Source organism: Scaptodrosophila lebanonensis, unplaced genomic scaffold (assembly GCF_003285725.1).
Source record: "Scaptodrosophila lebanonensis strain 11010-0011.00,11010-0021.00 unplaced genomic scaffold, SlebRS2 tig00000303-arrow-arrow-pilon, whole genome shotgun sequence".
In the NCBI taxonomy this organism is placed as follows: Eukaryota; Metazoa; Arthropoda; class Insecta; order Diptera; family Drosophilidae; genus Scaptodrosophila; species Scaptodrosophila lebanonensis.
This window is the reverse complement of record NW_022060641.1, coordinates 61,806-78,061: the sequence shown is the minus strand read 5'-3', so window position 1 is coordinate 78,061 and position 16,256 is coordinate 61,806. Positions and strand designations below refer to the sequence as shown.

Below are 16,256 nucleotides of genomic sequence, written 5' to 3'. Positions count from 1 at the left end.
AACTTACCAGTAGGAAGGCATTTAAGCTATTTAAATGAACATTTTTCAAAAAATTGTTCAGTAGTCCGTTACATTTTTGTTCTTGCCAAACTATTTCGTTAAACGAACATGACCACTATAACTAATATTTTTTAAAGCTCGTTTTCCCCCCTTTGGAGCTAGAATTTTCCAAAAGCCTTTCTTAGTGTGCTCCTACACTATGATGGATACTATGAAATGATACTTGAGTCCAAATTTCATCTTTTACCGTTTGGGCTGTGCGTTGATCACCAATTAGTCAGGACAAACTGTTTTATATATAGAGATAACGCAACGTTTTAAGATAGTCTAGTGCAAAAAAGGGGAATAATTATAAGGGTATATCCTAATTTTAAATTCACATTTGAGTCTTTTCGTGTCATATTGAGTCAATACGGTCACGCACAAACTCGGAATATGAAACACGGCACTCGTGTCAATGCCGTGCAGCGATGAGCCACGATCAAAAAGCACTGACAATTCTCATCTCAATTTGCTAGAGTAAAACTTTCGATAGTTGAAGCCACCGATACCATCAAAATATCGAAGTTTGAATGCAATAAGCAGAATATTTAAATAATAAAATCTAATTATTTATTGAGATCAATAATAACAAATCATATACATACATACATACATCTGCCCGCAATGCGAATCAGAATATACGTAGCTCCGTTATTCGGTTTCTGCTTTACTATCGCTTACGCAGTCGTTGCCTAGCGACGGTAACTGTAAACTTTTGGCGTTTTGCTTTTGCAATTAACATTAAATGGTCACAACGAAAGAAGAAGAGCGACCCAATGACTTGCAGTTGTTGTTGTTGTTTTGTATGTACATGCTACATACATATACAGGCATACATACATATGCATGTACATATGCATGTACATATGTATGTATGCATGGGCACACATAGACACGAACTGTTGCTTGTTGTATGTATGTGTGAGTGTGTGTATGTGATGTCCCCAACTATTTGATATTTGATATATGGCAAGTAAAAAACATATTGCTATATTTTAATCGTTGAATGCCACTTTGTTGATATAGTTATGTAATCAACATACCCAAATTTGAAATCGATCGGACAAAATTTATAACACAAGCTATTCATTTGAAAAAGTGAATAAATATTAAAACCCCAATAATAAAATTAAATGCGATATATCGAAAATATCGATACTTGTGTTGATATATCGTAATACATGTCGAATACAAATACATCGAAAAACATCGTTTGAGAGTTATTGATTATAATACTGTATTCGATTGTTCACTGTACACATACATACATACAAATGTATTTGTATGTGTACTGTAACTGTAAACTTTTGGCATTTTGCGTATGCAATGAACAGACGTAAATGATCAAAACGAAAGAAGATTTGCGAGCCAATAACTTGAAGTTGTTGTTATTGTTTTAAACATTTTGATTTGAAACCATAGAACACTATTTTTTACAATTAAACAACAGTGTTCGATGGCCCACTGCATACATACAAACCTATATATGTATATAAGAATGTATGAACGTACATACATACATACTTATTGATGTACATACATATGTACATACTATACATACAGACGTATGTATATATGTATGTACGTATGTAATACATATGGTGCTGGTGTAATTCATAATGCGAAATGCTTTCTAGGGGGAGCAATGTCCCCCCTGCCCAACCTGCGTACGCCCTTGTAGTCCGTTGTCCTAAAAACCCCTTATGCCAAATGTACTAAACAAAGAAAAAATAACGTCTAAATGCTTATGTTATATTTTATTAATTTTTAATTAATTAACATTTCTTGCCCTGTCAGTGCAAGACGAATGTACTTTTGTACATATGTATGTATGTATGTACATACATGTGTACAAATGAACATTCACACATTAGTGTCTCACATTTTGCTTTGGCTACTTCAACCGTTTGCACGCAACTACACGAACAGCTGCTTGTATGTATGTTTGTGTGTGTGTGTGTGTATGTATACTTAGTTGTCCCCAACTGTTTGATATTTTGTATTGTTTGTTCTGCCTGCATTTGTAAAATGCATATTTTAAAAATCGTTAAATGCAAAGTTGTAATTTTAGTTACGTAGATTATATTACCCAAATTTGAAATCGATCGGACAAAATTTATAACACAAACTTTTCATTTGAAAAAATGAATAAATATTAAAACCCCAATAATTCAAGCTCCAACAAAAATTTCGAAAAACCGAGTATGCAGTTTTGTTTGTATTATTTTATAGATTATAAAAACCAAATTTAAAGTTGATCGATTCAGAAATGCAGAATTTTCAAACAAACTTTGGAGCTACTTTTCCCCCCTTTGGAGCTCGAATTTTCCAAAATCCCTTCTTAGTGTGCATCTACACCATGATAGAATAATTGAGCCCAAATTTCAGTTTCCTAGCTTTTACCGTTTTGGCTGTGGGGTGTTGATTGTGTTTCAATTTTTCCACGGAAAACCTTTTTCATGCCTCAGGAAAAATGGCGAAAAACCAAATATACAGTTTTGTTGTATTCTTTTTGAGAGTATACAAACTAAGTTTGAAGTTAATTGGATGAAAATTTTAGATTTTTCATACAAACGTTGGAGCCCGTTTTCCCCCCTTTGGCGTTCGAATTTTCCGAAACCCCTTCTTAGTGCTCACCTACACCACTGAAGACAACATGTGTCCAATTTTCAGCCTCCTAGCTCTTCCCGTTTGTGCTGTGCGTTGATTGCAAATAGCTTTTCGTTTACCGAATTTTCCACCGGAAAATCATTATTATTCAGGCCGCAGGAAAAATATTGAAAATCCAAGTATACAGTTTTTTTTGTATTCTTTGTGAGAGTATACAAACTAAGTTTGAAGTTAATCGGATAAAAATTGTAGATTTTTCATACAAACGTTGGAGCTCGTTTTCCCCCCTTTGGAGCTCGAATTTTCCGAAACCCCTTCTTAGTGCTCACTTTCACTATAAGAGGGATCTTCTGTCCAAATTTCAGCATCCTAGCTCTTACCGTTTGGGCTGTGCGTTGATTGCCAATCAGTCAGTCAGTCAGGACAAACTGTTTTATTTATATAGAGATGTGTATGATCAAACTTTATGAAGAGGGTCACTACAATTATTTTGCTTGCATTTGAAACATCCATTACCAAAACGTACGCGTACAGCCAAGAGACGTTTGCTTTCAAATTTTATGTGTACATACATACATACATATATGTATGCATTTCAGCGTCCATTAAGACAAAGCTCGCGTCCAGCCAAGAGGGGCTTTAGTTCGAATTTCTCGAAAAATAGTGTCCGTGCCCATTACATCAAAACGAATGTTCTAGAAAGAGTGTCCGTCTAAGAGCTATATTCTTGAGAGGGTATATTCTTGCTTAGCATGACAAGACGAGTCGATCTAACACTGCATGGATTTCAGAAACTATAAGAGGTTGGTTCGAAAGTAAACAGGACTTTTTGAATCTAACACCCCCTGGTGGCGATATCTATATGTCGACTAGTGCGTTAGAATCTGCTATCTTTATCGATTGTCCAGTGAGAACTTCATGACATTTCATCGATTGGAAGTGAAGTTATTGCGTTTTAAGTGTCAGTATGTTTGTGTTATCGGTGCGAAAATGAACTTCGAACAAAGAGCCAACAGTAAATTTTGGTTTCAAATTGGTAAAACTTTTATCTAAACGTTTCAATTGATGGAACAAGTTTATGGCGATGATTGCCTATCCCGTAGCAGAGTGCACGAGTGGTTTCAACGTTTTCAAAGTGGTCGTGGGGACATAAATGACGATCAACATGTGGGCCAATCTAAATTCGTGATCACCGAAAATTCCATCGAAACTGTGCGTGAATTCATCAAAAATCAGCCGAAATCATCATTGAAATTGATGGAAATGGAATTGAACATCTCCAAAATATCGATTTATCGCATTTTGACCGAACATTACGAAAGGTGTGTGCACGGTTTGTTCCGCACAAATTGACTGACGACCAAATATTGTTCAGACGATCGATCTTTGTGACCGATTATTTGACCAAAAATCACATTTTAACCATTAACCACCTGATAGCGCACCGTGCGACTACCTTTTCTACCTTTGCAAAAAGCTGTATTGAAGCAGAAGGAGACTATTTTGAATAAAATAAATTGATTTTGCCGAAAAAACCATTTCCAATTTTTTTTAAAAGTCCTGTTTACTTTGGAACACTCCTTGTAGAACATACAATACAAAATATTTATATTCTTGATTAGCATGCCAAGACGAGTCGCGACGAGTCCCTCCGTACACCTGGATCCCAGAGATTATTAAGGCTAGAGACACCATACACACTTAGGCCATATATGTGTACGCATTACAAGTATTTACTGAAATTTTCCTTCTTCGCCCTATTACCCCGCTATTAGAAATTTTCCAAAACTCCCGTAATTCTTGAAATTTTTAATCAAATTTTGAAATTACTTTCTGTAAGCGATTATGTGTTTGCATGTCTTAAATGTTTAAATTAACAAATGTAATGTGGGCTTGTTTTTCCACCAGCTGTTGTTGTTGCTGCTGCCTTAGCTTAACTGTGTACTCACACACACACACAGAGGCACGCATAGAAACACAAAGGCAATATCCCTGTGTAAATGTGCAGCCATACATCCTTTACGTCAGTTCGAACCACGAAGGAGGTATAATCAATCAAAAACATAGGTATTACGCAAAAATCCTCATCGCTTCTGTCAAAATTTGTTAAAAATAGTAAGAGTTGGTATTAATGCAATAGTTTATTAAAGTTTTTATTAAAACAAGTAAAAAAGCTAAAATCGGGTGTCCCGACTTTGAAATACTCTGTACATATGTTTACAATAATTATACAAAATAAAACAAGATAGAACGCTACAGTCGAGCAAGCCCGACAGTAAAATAGCCTGTACTCTCCACAAAAAAAAAAAATTAAAAAAAAAAGTAAAAAAATAAATTAAATTATTAAAAAAAATGAATGAATGAATGAATTAATTAAATTAAATTAGAATACATGTTAATGTTCAGTTTAAACAGCATACATTTACATCACGTACCTATGCGTGTTTATATGCGTGTATGTATGCAGCACAAAGTTGAACCAAAGCAGCAACAACAACAACAGCTGCGGGCAGCGCTGCCGACAGAGCTGCAGGCAGCGCATGAGCAGCGATTTTACTTATGGCTATAACTTTCTTCAGAATTAACCTATCATGATGAAATTTGGCACACGGACACATTAGTACTAACTGGATGTACCTACCAAAATTGATTTCAAAATTCCGAGAATTACGGAAGTTATAAGAAAAAACACGAATTGCGGGGGAGTGGGGGGGTGCATCAAAAAAAAACTCAAACTCGTACTTTCTCGGTCTTAGGAGAATATGGAAACCAAGTTTGGTTATTCTAGCTCTTATACTTTCTGAGATCCTTGCGTTCATACGGACAGACGGACAGACAGACGGACAGACGGACGGACGGACAGACGGACAGACGGACGGACGGACAAGGCTATATCGACTCGGCTTCTCATCCTGATCAAGAATATATATACTTTGTGGGGTCTGCCACGCCTCCTTCTGTGTGTTACATACATGCGCACAAAACTAGTATAGCCTTTCACCCTTTGGGTACAGGCTATAAAAAATTAAGAAAATAAAAAAAAAATTTGATCGACTTTACCTCTCTCGGTATTCGAACTCATGTAAAGGGTTTATAATTGCACATTTACATAGCAATTACGTCTGTGTGAGTGTATGTATGCCTATGCGCATCTATTCGTGTCTGTGTAAGCATTTTCGCAGTCAACCAAACAGCAACATCAACAACAGCCGCGGGCAGCGCTGCAGCAGCAAATATATTTATGGCTATAACTTCTTGTTAAATCGGTCTATCATAGTGAAACTTGGCATACGGACACATAATAACTAACTGGGGGTATTTTAGTTCGAAATTCCAAGAACTACGGGAATTACGATTTGCGGGGTAGAGGGGGAGGGAGGGAAATTCCAAAATATACATTTTCTGCGTATTCACATAAGGCATCTGGGACTAAAATTTGGTGGTCCTAGGTCTTATAGTCTCCGAGATATAGGCGATTATACGAATGGAAAATCGGGAAAACCCCCATAGGGGGGAAGTGGGGGGGAAAATCAAAAAAATAAAACAAACTCGTATAGAATATACACATAACGCATCTTCGTGCAAAATTTGGTGTTTCTATCTCTTATAGTCTCTGAGATCCAGGTGTTCATACGGACGGACAGACGGACAGACTGACAGACAGACAGACAGGGCTAGATCGACTCGTCTCGTCATGCTGATCAAGAATATATATACTTTCTGGGGTCTGCCACGCCTCCTTCTGCCTGTTAAATTTTTCAGCTCCCGCAAACCTAATATACTTCTGTACATTTCATGTACAGAGTATAAAAATAGGGGATAAGTTAAAGGAGAATAAAATCAAAGTCGTCCGAGTGACTAATGAACCTACCTCATGTGAGACAAAAACCTACGCTTATTCAAAGTGTATTGTGCATAAATACACACACGCATACAATTATACACATATTTATGTATATATATACGGACATACATACTCGAATGTATATCATAGAAATGAAAACGTCATTCCCAAAGAATAGAGTGAAGTTCACGCCAAGTACTCGAAATCATGTGGTCTGTATTTATAAGATGTTCTTAAGTAAACACGTAAGATCTTAAAGACGCTTCGTCACGCAATCAATGTTGGTTCTTATTATTACTGTGTTTACCTAAATATGAAAAGGTATGTGTAAGAATAATTGATTTTGAATTAAGTCATTGTCATTGTTTATTTAACCAATAGGAAGATGATTTTTAAAATGTGTGCACATTTGCAGGGTGAAAGTGTACATACATATGTGTATGCATATGCATATGTATACTCGTATATATGTTATTTTCTATTAGTTTTTATTAACCTACAAAAATGGTTATCGATGCAAAAAAAATTTAAATAAATAAATGAAAAAATAATTTACAATACTTAAAAATAAACAAGATAGAACGCTACAGTCGAGCAAGCCAGACAGTACAAAAAAAAAATAATTAAAAATAAATTAAATTATTAAAAAAAATGAATGAATTAATTAATTAAAATAATTAAATAATTTAAATTAGAATACATGTTTATGTTCAGTTTAAACAGCATACATTTACATCACGTACCTATGCGTGTTTATATGCGTGTATGTATGCAGCACAAAGTTGAACAAAAGCAGCAACAACAACAACAGCTGCGGGCAGCGCTGCCGACAGAACTGCAGGCAGCGCATGAGCAGCGATTTTACTTATGGCTATAACTTTCTTCAGAATTGACCTATCATGATAAAATTTGGCACACGGACACATTAGTACTAGCTGGATGTACCTACCAAAATTGATACGGAAGTTATAAGAAAAAATACGAATTGCGGTGGTGTGGGGGGAGGGGGGGTGTATCAGAAAAAATAAACAAACTCGTTCTGCCTAGGTCTTAAAAGAACCTTGATACCAATTTTGGTTATCCTAGCTCTTGTACTTACTGAGATCCTTGCGCTCATACAGACAGACGGACAGACAGACAGACGGACATGGCTATATCGACTCGTCTTCTCATCCTGATCAAGAATATATATACTTTGTGGGGTCTGCCACGCCTCTTTCTGCCTGTTACATACATTCGCACAAAACTAGCATACCCTTTCACCCTTTGGGTACAGGCTATAAAAATTAAAAGAAAACAAGAAAGGAATGTTAAAGTCGAGCAGGCTCAACTATTATATACCCTGTACCACCCCAGAAAAAAGAAAGGAAAGAAGGAAGGAATAAGCAAGAAATTAAGGAAGGAATGGAAGGGAAGGGAAGGGAAGGGAAGGGAAGGGAAGGGAAGGGAAGGGAAGGGAAGGGAAGGGAAGGGAAGGGAAGGGAAGGGAAGGGAAGGGAAGGGAAGGGAAGGGAAGGGAAGGGAAGGGAAGGGAAGGGGGAAGGGAAGGGAAGGGAAGGGAAGGGAAGGGAAGGAAGGGAAGGGAAGGGAAGGGAAGGGAAGGGAAGGGAAGGGAGGGAAGGGAAGGGAAGGAAGGAAAAAGGAAAGGAAAGGAAAGGAAGGAAAGGAAAGGAAAGGAAAGGAAAGGAAAGAAAGGAAAGGAAAAGGAAAGGAAAGGAAAGGAAAGAAAAGGAAAGGAAAGGAAAGGAAAGGAAAGGAAAGAAAGGAAAGGAAAGGAAAGGGGGAAAGGAAAGGAAATTAAAGGAAAGGAAATTAAAGGAAAGAAAGGAAATAAAGAAATAAAGAAAGGAAAGAAAAAGGAAATTAAAGAAATTAAATTAAATTAAATTAAATTAAATTAAATTAAATTAAATTAAATTAAATTAAATTAATTAATTAATTTAATTTAATTTAATTTAATTTAATTAAATTAATTAACTAAATTAATTTAATTAATTAACTAAATTAAATATAAAATATTCCATATTCTGCCGGCAGCGCTGCCCGCAGCTGTTGTAGTTGCTGCTTTGGTTCAACTTTGTGCTGCATACATACACGCAAATAAACACGACTTTAGCTTTTTTACTTGTTTCTTATAGCCTGTACCCAAAGGGTGAAAGGCTATAATAGTTTTGTGCGAATGTATGTAACACATAGAAGGAGGCGTGGCAGATCCCACAAAGTATATATATATATATATTATGGATCAGGGTGACAAGACGAGTCGATATAGCCATGTCCGTCCGTCAGTCTGTCCGTCCGTCTGTATGAGCGCAAGGATCTCAGAAGGTACAAGAGCTAGAATTACCAAACTTGGCATCCAGGTTCCACTAAGTCCTAGGCAGGTCAAGTTTATTTTTTTTTCTGATACACCCCCACACTCCCCCGCAATTCGTGTTTTTGTGTATGAATTCCGTAATTCTTGGAATTTTGAAATTAATTTTGGTAGGTACATCCTACAATAATGTGTCCGCGTGCCAGTTTCATCAAGATAGGTCAATTGTGAAGAAAGTTATAGCCATAAATAAAATCGCTGCTCATGCGCTGGATGCAGCTCTGTCGGCAGCGCTGCCCGCAGCTGTTGTAGTTGCTGCTTTGGTTCAACTTTGTGCTGCATACATACACGCAAATAAACACGCATAGGAACGTGATGTAAATGTATGCTGTTAAAACTGAACAAAAACATGTCTTCTAATTTACTTTAATTACTTAATTAATTAATTCATTTTTTTTTTAATTTAATTTTTTTTAATTTTTTTTTTAATTTCCTTTTTTGTGGTCTTGCTCGACTGTAGCGATCTCTTTTGTTTTAATTTTCTTAATTTATATAATTATTATATATATACAAGGTGCGTTCCAAAGTAAACAGGACTTTTTGAATCTAGCGCCCCCTGGTGGCGATATCTATATGTCGACTAGTGCGTTAGAATCTGCTATCTTTATCGATTGTCCAGTGAGAATTTCATGACATTTCATCGATTGGAAGTGAAGTTATTGCGTTTTAAGTGTCAGTATGTTTGTGTTATCGGTTCGAAAATGAGCTTCGAACAAAGAGCCAACATTAAATTTTGTTTTAAAATTGGTAAAACTTTTACCTAAACGTTTCAATTGATGGAACAAGTTTATGGCGATGATTGCCTATCCCGTAGCAGAGTGCACGAGTGGTTTCAACGTTTTCAAAGTGGTCGTGAGGACATAAATGACGATCAACATTCGTGATCACCGAAAATTCCATCGAAACTGTGCGTGAATTTATGAAAAATCAGCCAAAATCATCATTGAAACTGATGGAAATGGAATTGAACATCTCCAAAACATCGATTTATCGCATTTTGACCGAACATTACGAAAGGTGTGTTCCGCACAAATTGACTGACGACCAAATATTGTTCAGACGATCGATCTTTGTGACCGATTATTTGACCAAAAATCACATTTTAACCATTAACCACTCGCCGTATTCACCTTATAGGGCACCGTGCGACTACCTTTTCTACCTTTTTGGAAAAATGCATTTGTCCATGAAAGGAAAGCATTATGCAGACGTAGAGGCCATTGAAAAGGCTTGCACCGGCAACATTCGTTCGATTTTTTTTAAAGTCCTGTTTACTTTGGAACACACCTTGTATGTACAGAGTATTTCAAAGTCGGGACACCCGACTTCACCTTTTTTACTTGTTTCTTTATTATAATAACAAATCAAATAGGAAAATTACTTCCTAATAAAAGTGTTCTCTTATATAAATAAATATATGTATAAGTAATACACATGCACATAATAATGATATATGTAAATATATATTTCTCGTTCATTAACGACATGTTATAAAAACACTTAAATATGCAGAAGAGTAGACGAAAATGTGTTCAAAATATTTTATATTTATAAAAAGGAAATCTTTGGTGTGAATCAAGCCCACATCCACATCAATACTTGTCATTAAATATCATCACACTTTAAATTTAATATTTTAATATTAAACTGGAATTGAAGTGTGCATACTTTATATCTACTAAAACACATGACGGTGCAAAATCGATGGTGAAAATATTTCAATAAACGTGTAAATATTTAAATTTACGTGTGTTTTTATGAGTGTATGCATTAGCAAACATTTACCATAAATTTATTAAACGTTTGGTCATCCATGGTCACCAAACAAAACACCATCACAAACAAGCAACATCGTCAGGTATGTCAACAAGGTACTCATATAATTCGGATGCAATAAATTTATAAACATAAAAGTTGTTCATACAAATACAATTTGCATTCGAACTTTTTTATGACTTCTATTTGTTATGGTGATTACTGTGAATGATCTTATGTCAAAATGTTTCCATTTATTCATTTTCATATACATATGTTTGTATTATGTTAAATGAGCTGATAGGTCTCTTCATTGATTTTTTGTTTTTTCAGTATCACGACTTATGAGTACATCAGCCAGCGGCTCAATGGGGCATATGGGGAACATGGGTGGCTTAGCAGCGTGCAGTGTAAGCGAGTCAAAACCTCTACAGTTCCCTTTAGCGCAAAGAAGAAAACGGAGAGTTTTATTTACTCAAGCACAGGTTTGTTAAACTAACGGTTTTTTTTTAAGCATATTCGGGATTCCGAAAAATCTTTTTCAATCTAAATATTTATAATTTTGTCTTTAGTCTAATCGTTCAAAGAATTATTTGTAATCATAACCATGATTATTATACCCTGTACCCAAAGGGTATACTAGTTTTGTGCGAATGTATGTAACAAGCAGGAGGAGACGTGGCAGACCCTACACAGTATATACAAGGAGATTTCCAAAGTAAACAGGACTTTTTGAATCTAGCGCCCCCTGGTGGCGCTATCTATATGTCGACTAGTGCGTTAGAATCTGCTATCTTTATCGATTGTCCAGTGAGAACTTCATGACATTTCATCGATTGGAAGTGAAGTTATTGCGTTTTAAGTGTCAGTATGTTTGTGTTATCGGTTCGAAAATGAGCTTCGAACAAAGAGCCAACATTAAATTTTGTTTTAAAATTGGTAAAACTTTTACCTAAACGTTTCAATTGATGGAACAAGTTTATGGCGATGATTGCCTATCCCGTAGCAGAGTGCACGAGTGGTTTCAACGTTTTCAAAGTGGTCGTGGGGACATAAATGACGATCAACATGTGGGCCAATCTAAATTCGTGATCACCGAAAATTCCATCGAAACTGTGCGTGAATTCAACAAAAATCAGCCGAAATCATCATTAAAATTGATGGAAATGGAATTAAACATCTCCAAAACATCGATTTATCACATTTTGACCGAACATTTGGGCTTACGAAAGGTGTGTGCACGGTTTGTTCCGCACAAATTGACTGACGACCAAAAATTGCTCAGACGATCGACGCTTTTGACCGATTATTTGACCAAAAATCACATTTTAACCATTAACCACTCGCCGTATTCACCTGATATGGCACCGTGCGACTACCTTTTCGGAAAAATGCATTTGCCCATGAAAGGAAGGGGTTATGCAGACGTAGAGGCCATTCAAAAGGATTGCACCGGCATACTGGCGGCCATACCGGCCAACGAGCTAAAACACTCGTTCGACATGCTTTTGGATCGTTCAAAAACTTGTATTGACGCAGAAGGAGACTATTTTGAATAAAATAAATTGATTTTGCCAAAAAACCATTTGTTCTATTTTTTTTTTAAGTCCTGTTTACTTTGGAGCACACCTTGTATATTATTGATCAGGATGACAAGCCAAGTCGATCTAGCCCTGTCTGTCTGTCCGTATGATCACCAGTATGATCTCAGAGACTATAAGAGGTAGAGACACCAAACTTTGCACAAAGATGCGTTATGTGTGTACGCTGTGAAAGTTTATTTTTATACCCTGTAATTCTTAGAATTTCGAACTGAAATTGTGCAAATACCCCTTATGTGTTCGTATGCCAAGTTTCAATCATGATAGACCGATTTAATAAGAAGTTATAGCCCTAAAAATATTTGCTGCTGCAGCGCTCTCAAGCGCTGCCCGCGACTGTTGTTGATGCTGGTGCTTTGGTTGACTGCGAAAGCAAACACGAATATATGAGCATAAGCATACATACACTCACATAGACGCAATTGCTTTGTATATGTGCAATTATACACCCTTTACGTGAGTTCGCAAGTAAAATAGCCTGTACTCTCCACAAAAAAGAAAAATTAAACAAAAAAATTTTTTGTTTAAAATTAGATTATTAAAAATTGAATTAATGTATTAATTAATTAAATTAAATTAGAAGACATGTTTATGTTCAGTTTTAACAGCATACATTTACATCACGTGTCTATGCGTGTTTATATGCGTGTATGTATGCACAAAGTTGAACCAAAGCAGCAACAACAACAACAGCTGCTGTCAGCGCTACGGGCAGACGGACGGACAGACGGACATGGCTATATCGACTCGTCTTGTCACCCTGATCCATAATATATATATATATACTTTGTGGGGTCTGCCACGCCTCCTTCTGTATGTTACATACATTCGCACAAAACTAGCCTTTCACCCTTTAAAATTAATTTTATAATTATATTAATTAAAGTATTTAATTAAATTTAATACAAATTATTCAATACATAACAAAAGTGGAGACATGTTCATGTACAGTTTCAACAGCATACGTTTACATCATCGTGTCTATGCGTGTTTATATGAGTGTTTGTATGCAGAACAATTAATTACATTGCAAATACCTTTGCTTTGTATATGTGCAATTACGTGTAATTTACGTGAGTTCGAATACCAAAAGAGGTAAAATCGATCAAATTTTTATACTCTGTACCCAAAAGGTACAAGGGTATATTAGTTTTGTGCGAGTGCACATGGAACACACAGAATGAGGCTTGGTAGACCCCACAAAGTATATATATTCTTGATCAGCATGACAAGCCGAATCGATATAGCCATGTCCGTCTGTCTGTCCGTCTGTCTGTATGAACGCAAGGATCTCCGAAAGTATAAGAGCTAGAATAACCAAACTTGGTATACAGATTCTTCTGAGCCCGAGAAAGGACGAGTTTGTTCATTTTTTCTGATCCATACTTTTTTGTGGGGTGGTACAGGGTATTTAAGAGTTGAGCCTGCTCGACTTTAGCATTCCTTTCTTGTTTTTTTTTTTAAATTCTCTTACTTTTTTTAATTTCTATATTTATTCTAAACATATGTACAGAGTATTTCAAAGTCGGGAAACCCGACTTTAGCTTTTTTACTTGTTTTTATACCCTGTACCCGTAGGGTAAAAAGGGTATATTAGGTTTGTGAAAAGTATGTAACATGCAGAAGGAAGCATCTCCGACCCCATAAAGTGTATATATTCTGAATCAGCATGACGAAAGAAATCGATCTAGACATGTCCGTCCGTCTGTCCTTCCGTCTGGATGAACGCAAGGATCTCAGAACTATAAAAGCTAGAATAACCAAAGTTGGCATCCAGATTCCAGGTCCGAGAAAGGACGAGTTTATTTTATTTTTTGGAATTTTCCCCCCCTTCCCCCGCTACAGAATTTCGTCAATAGCGTCCACATTTCAAATGCTACCTAAACCAAACTTTGCACACATAATTTATATATAATTGTCTACTGTTGTTCAAAATTTTATATAATTCGGTCAGTTCTAAGAAAAGCTATTAGCGAAACAACCCCCCCCCCCCAGTACAACCCCCCCCCCCCCCCCACAAACTGCAGCAACAAGTTCGCTCTTCTTCTTCCTCTTTTTGCTGCTGCTTTGGGCGCATATAACTCAGTGACGGAAGTTTACCTGGGTACAGGGTATTACACTGTCGGGCTTGCTCGACTGTAGCGTTCTCTCTTGTTTTTTTTTGGTGGGAGCTACAGGGTATTTAAGAGTTAAGCTCGCTCGACTTTAGCATTCCTTTCTTGTTTTATAGATCACTAATAGCATACAATACATAAGTATGTTGCTGTAAAGCTGGTTCAAAAAAGTATTTACAAACATAAATAATAAAGTCTGCAACTGACGTAAGCATTTCGCTGTTTATACTCCGAACATGAAATGTATATACTCTTGGTATACAAGTACTAGGTTTGCGAGAGATGAAAAATGTAACAGGCGTAGAAATACAGGAGTTATCGACAATCATTGATTGTTTGTGGAGAGGGGGAGGGAGGGATATTCCATAACACATAGAAAATACTGAAAGCCCCCATAGGGGGGAAGTGGGGAAGAAAATTAAAAAAAAATAAAACAAACTTGCACAGCGTACACACAAACCGCATCTTTGTGCAAAGTTTGGTGTCTCTACCTCTTATAGTCTCTGAGATCCAGGTGTTCATACGGACAGACGGACAGACAGACAGACAGACAGACAGACAGACAGGGCTAGATCGACTCGTCTCGTCATGCTGATCAAGAATATATATACTTTGTTGGGTCTGCCACGCCTCCTTCTGCCTGTTACATTTTTCATCTCCCGCAAACCTAATGTAAGGTTTTAAAGTTTTCTTAGTAAACAAAAATTGTGGAAGAGTGCGGGGTGCATCGAAAAAAAAACTCAAAATCGTACTTTCTCTGACAGAGGAGAATCTGGTTTGGATATTGTAGCTCTTATACTTTCTGATATTCTTGCGTGCATACAGACGGACGGACGTATCCTTCTGCGTGTTATATACATTTGCACAAAAATAATATAGCCTTTTACTCTTTGAGTAAAAGCCATAAAAATTTGATATATGTATATACTTTCAGGGGTCTGCCACGCTTTGTTTTGTGTGTTACATACATTCTCACTAACCTAGTATACCCTTTTATCTTTTGGATACAGAGTGTAAAACTGCAAATAAACTTGAATGTGGTGGCTATTGGCTGCAATGCGCAAACAACCCATATAAACATACTCGTACACAAATTTGAACAGTAAATATTCTCTCTAAAAACTGTTTACATTTGCTTTTGGTTTGAAGTGTAGTGTAAATATCAAATTAAAGTTTTCATAGTATTTACAATTGTACATTTTAAATTAATTTTGTTTGTTAATAAGACAAAATTCAAGTGTATAAAGAATTGATTACTTTTTATTTTATTTTGTAGGTTTATGAACTTGAAAGAAGATTCAAACAACAAAGATATTTGTCTGCACCTGAAAGAGAACATTTGGCAAGTCTTATTCACTTGACGCCCACACAGGTAAGATATTATTTCACATGTCGAATGGACGAACAACAAACCATAAAATTATCAATTCATTCTTTACTCATAAATAATTCGTATAAAACAATAAAGTTCTAAAACTATGAAAATATTGGATTAAAAGTTGTCCCGTAATTAAATCATCATATCATCATTTGTGCTCCTTGTGAGCCTATAGCGATGAAGTTGAGGAAGGGTTTTCAAAAGATTAAGAAGAAAAGACGAGTAAACCTATGATAGGTTTACCATATCAGCGGTTATTGGGTTGTGCCGAAAGCCAAATTTCCGATGCGTGTGCGTAAAAGGTTGCTGCAATAAATCACTCTCCATGCCTAAAAAATCAGTTACAAATTGCTTGTTGCAAACATGTTCAGAAATTGTTGTTATTAACATTATTAATTCAAATACCAGTTCCCCAATGTGCTTAGCCATCTGGATTGCTTGAAACGTAAGACAAATAACTTCATAAATAACTTGTACGTGGAAAAGTTTACAGAACTTAACTCCAGAGTGCTAATAATTAGTTCAATACTTCCAAATG

The 16,256-nt window shown here is 36.2% G+C and overlaps 1 protein-coding gene across 2 annotated transcripts in view; it reads left to right on the top strand.

The window, feature by feature from the left end:
- The window catches only part of LOC115630078 (thyroid transcription factor 1), a 66,877-nt gene that overhangs the window by 21,358 nt on the left and 29,263 nt on the right, over positions 1-16,256 (top strand). For both annotated transcript variants that reach the window (XM_030526702.1, XM_030526701.1), the window contains exons 4-5: positions 10,959-11,110; positions 15,617-15,712. In XM_030526702.1, the coding sequence (XP_030382562.1) occupies positions 10,959-11,110; positions 15,617-15,712 (248 nt within the window). The remainder of the gene's footprint in view (positions 1-10,958; positions 11,111-15,616; positions 15,713-16,256) is intronic.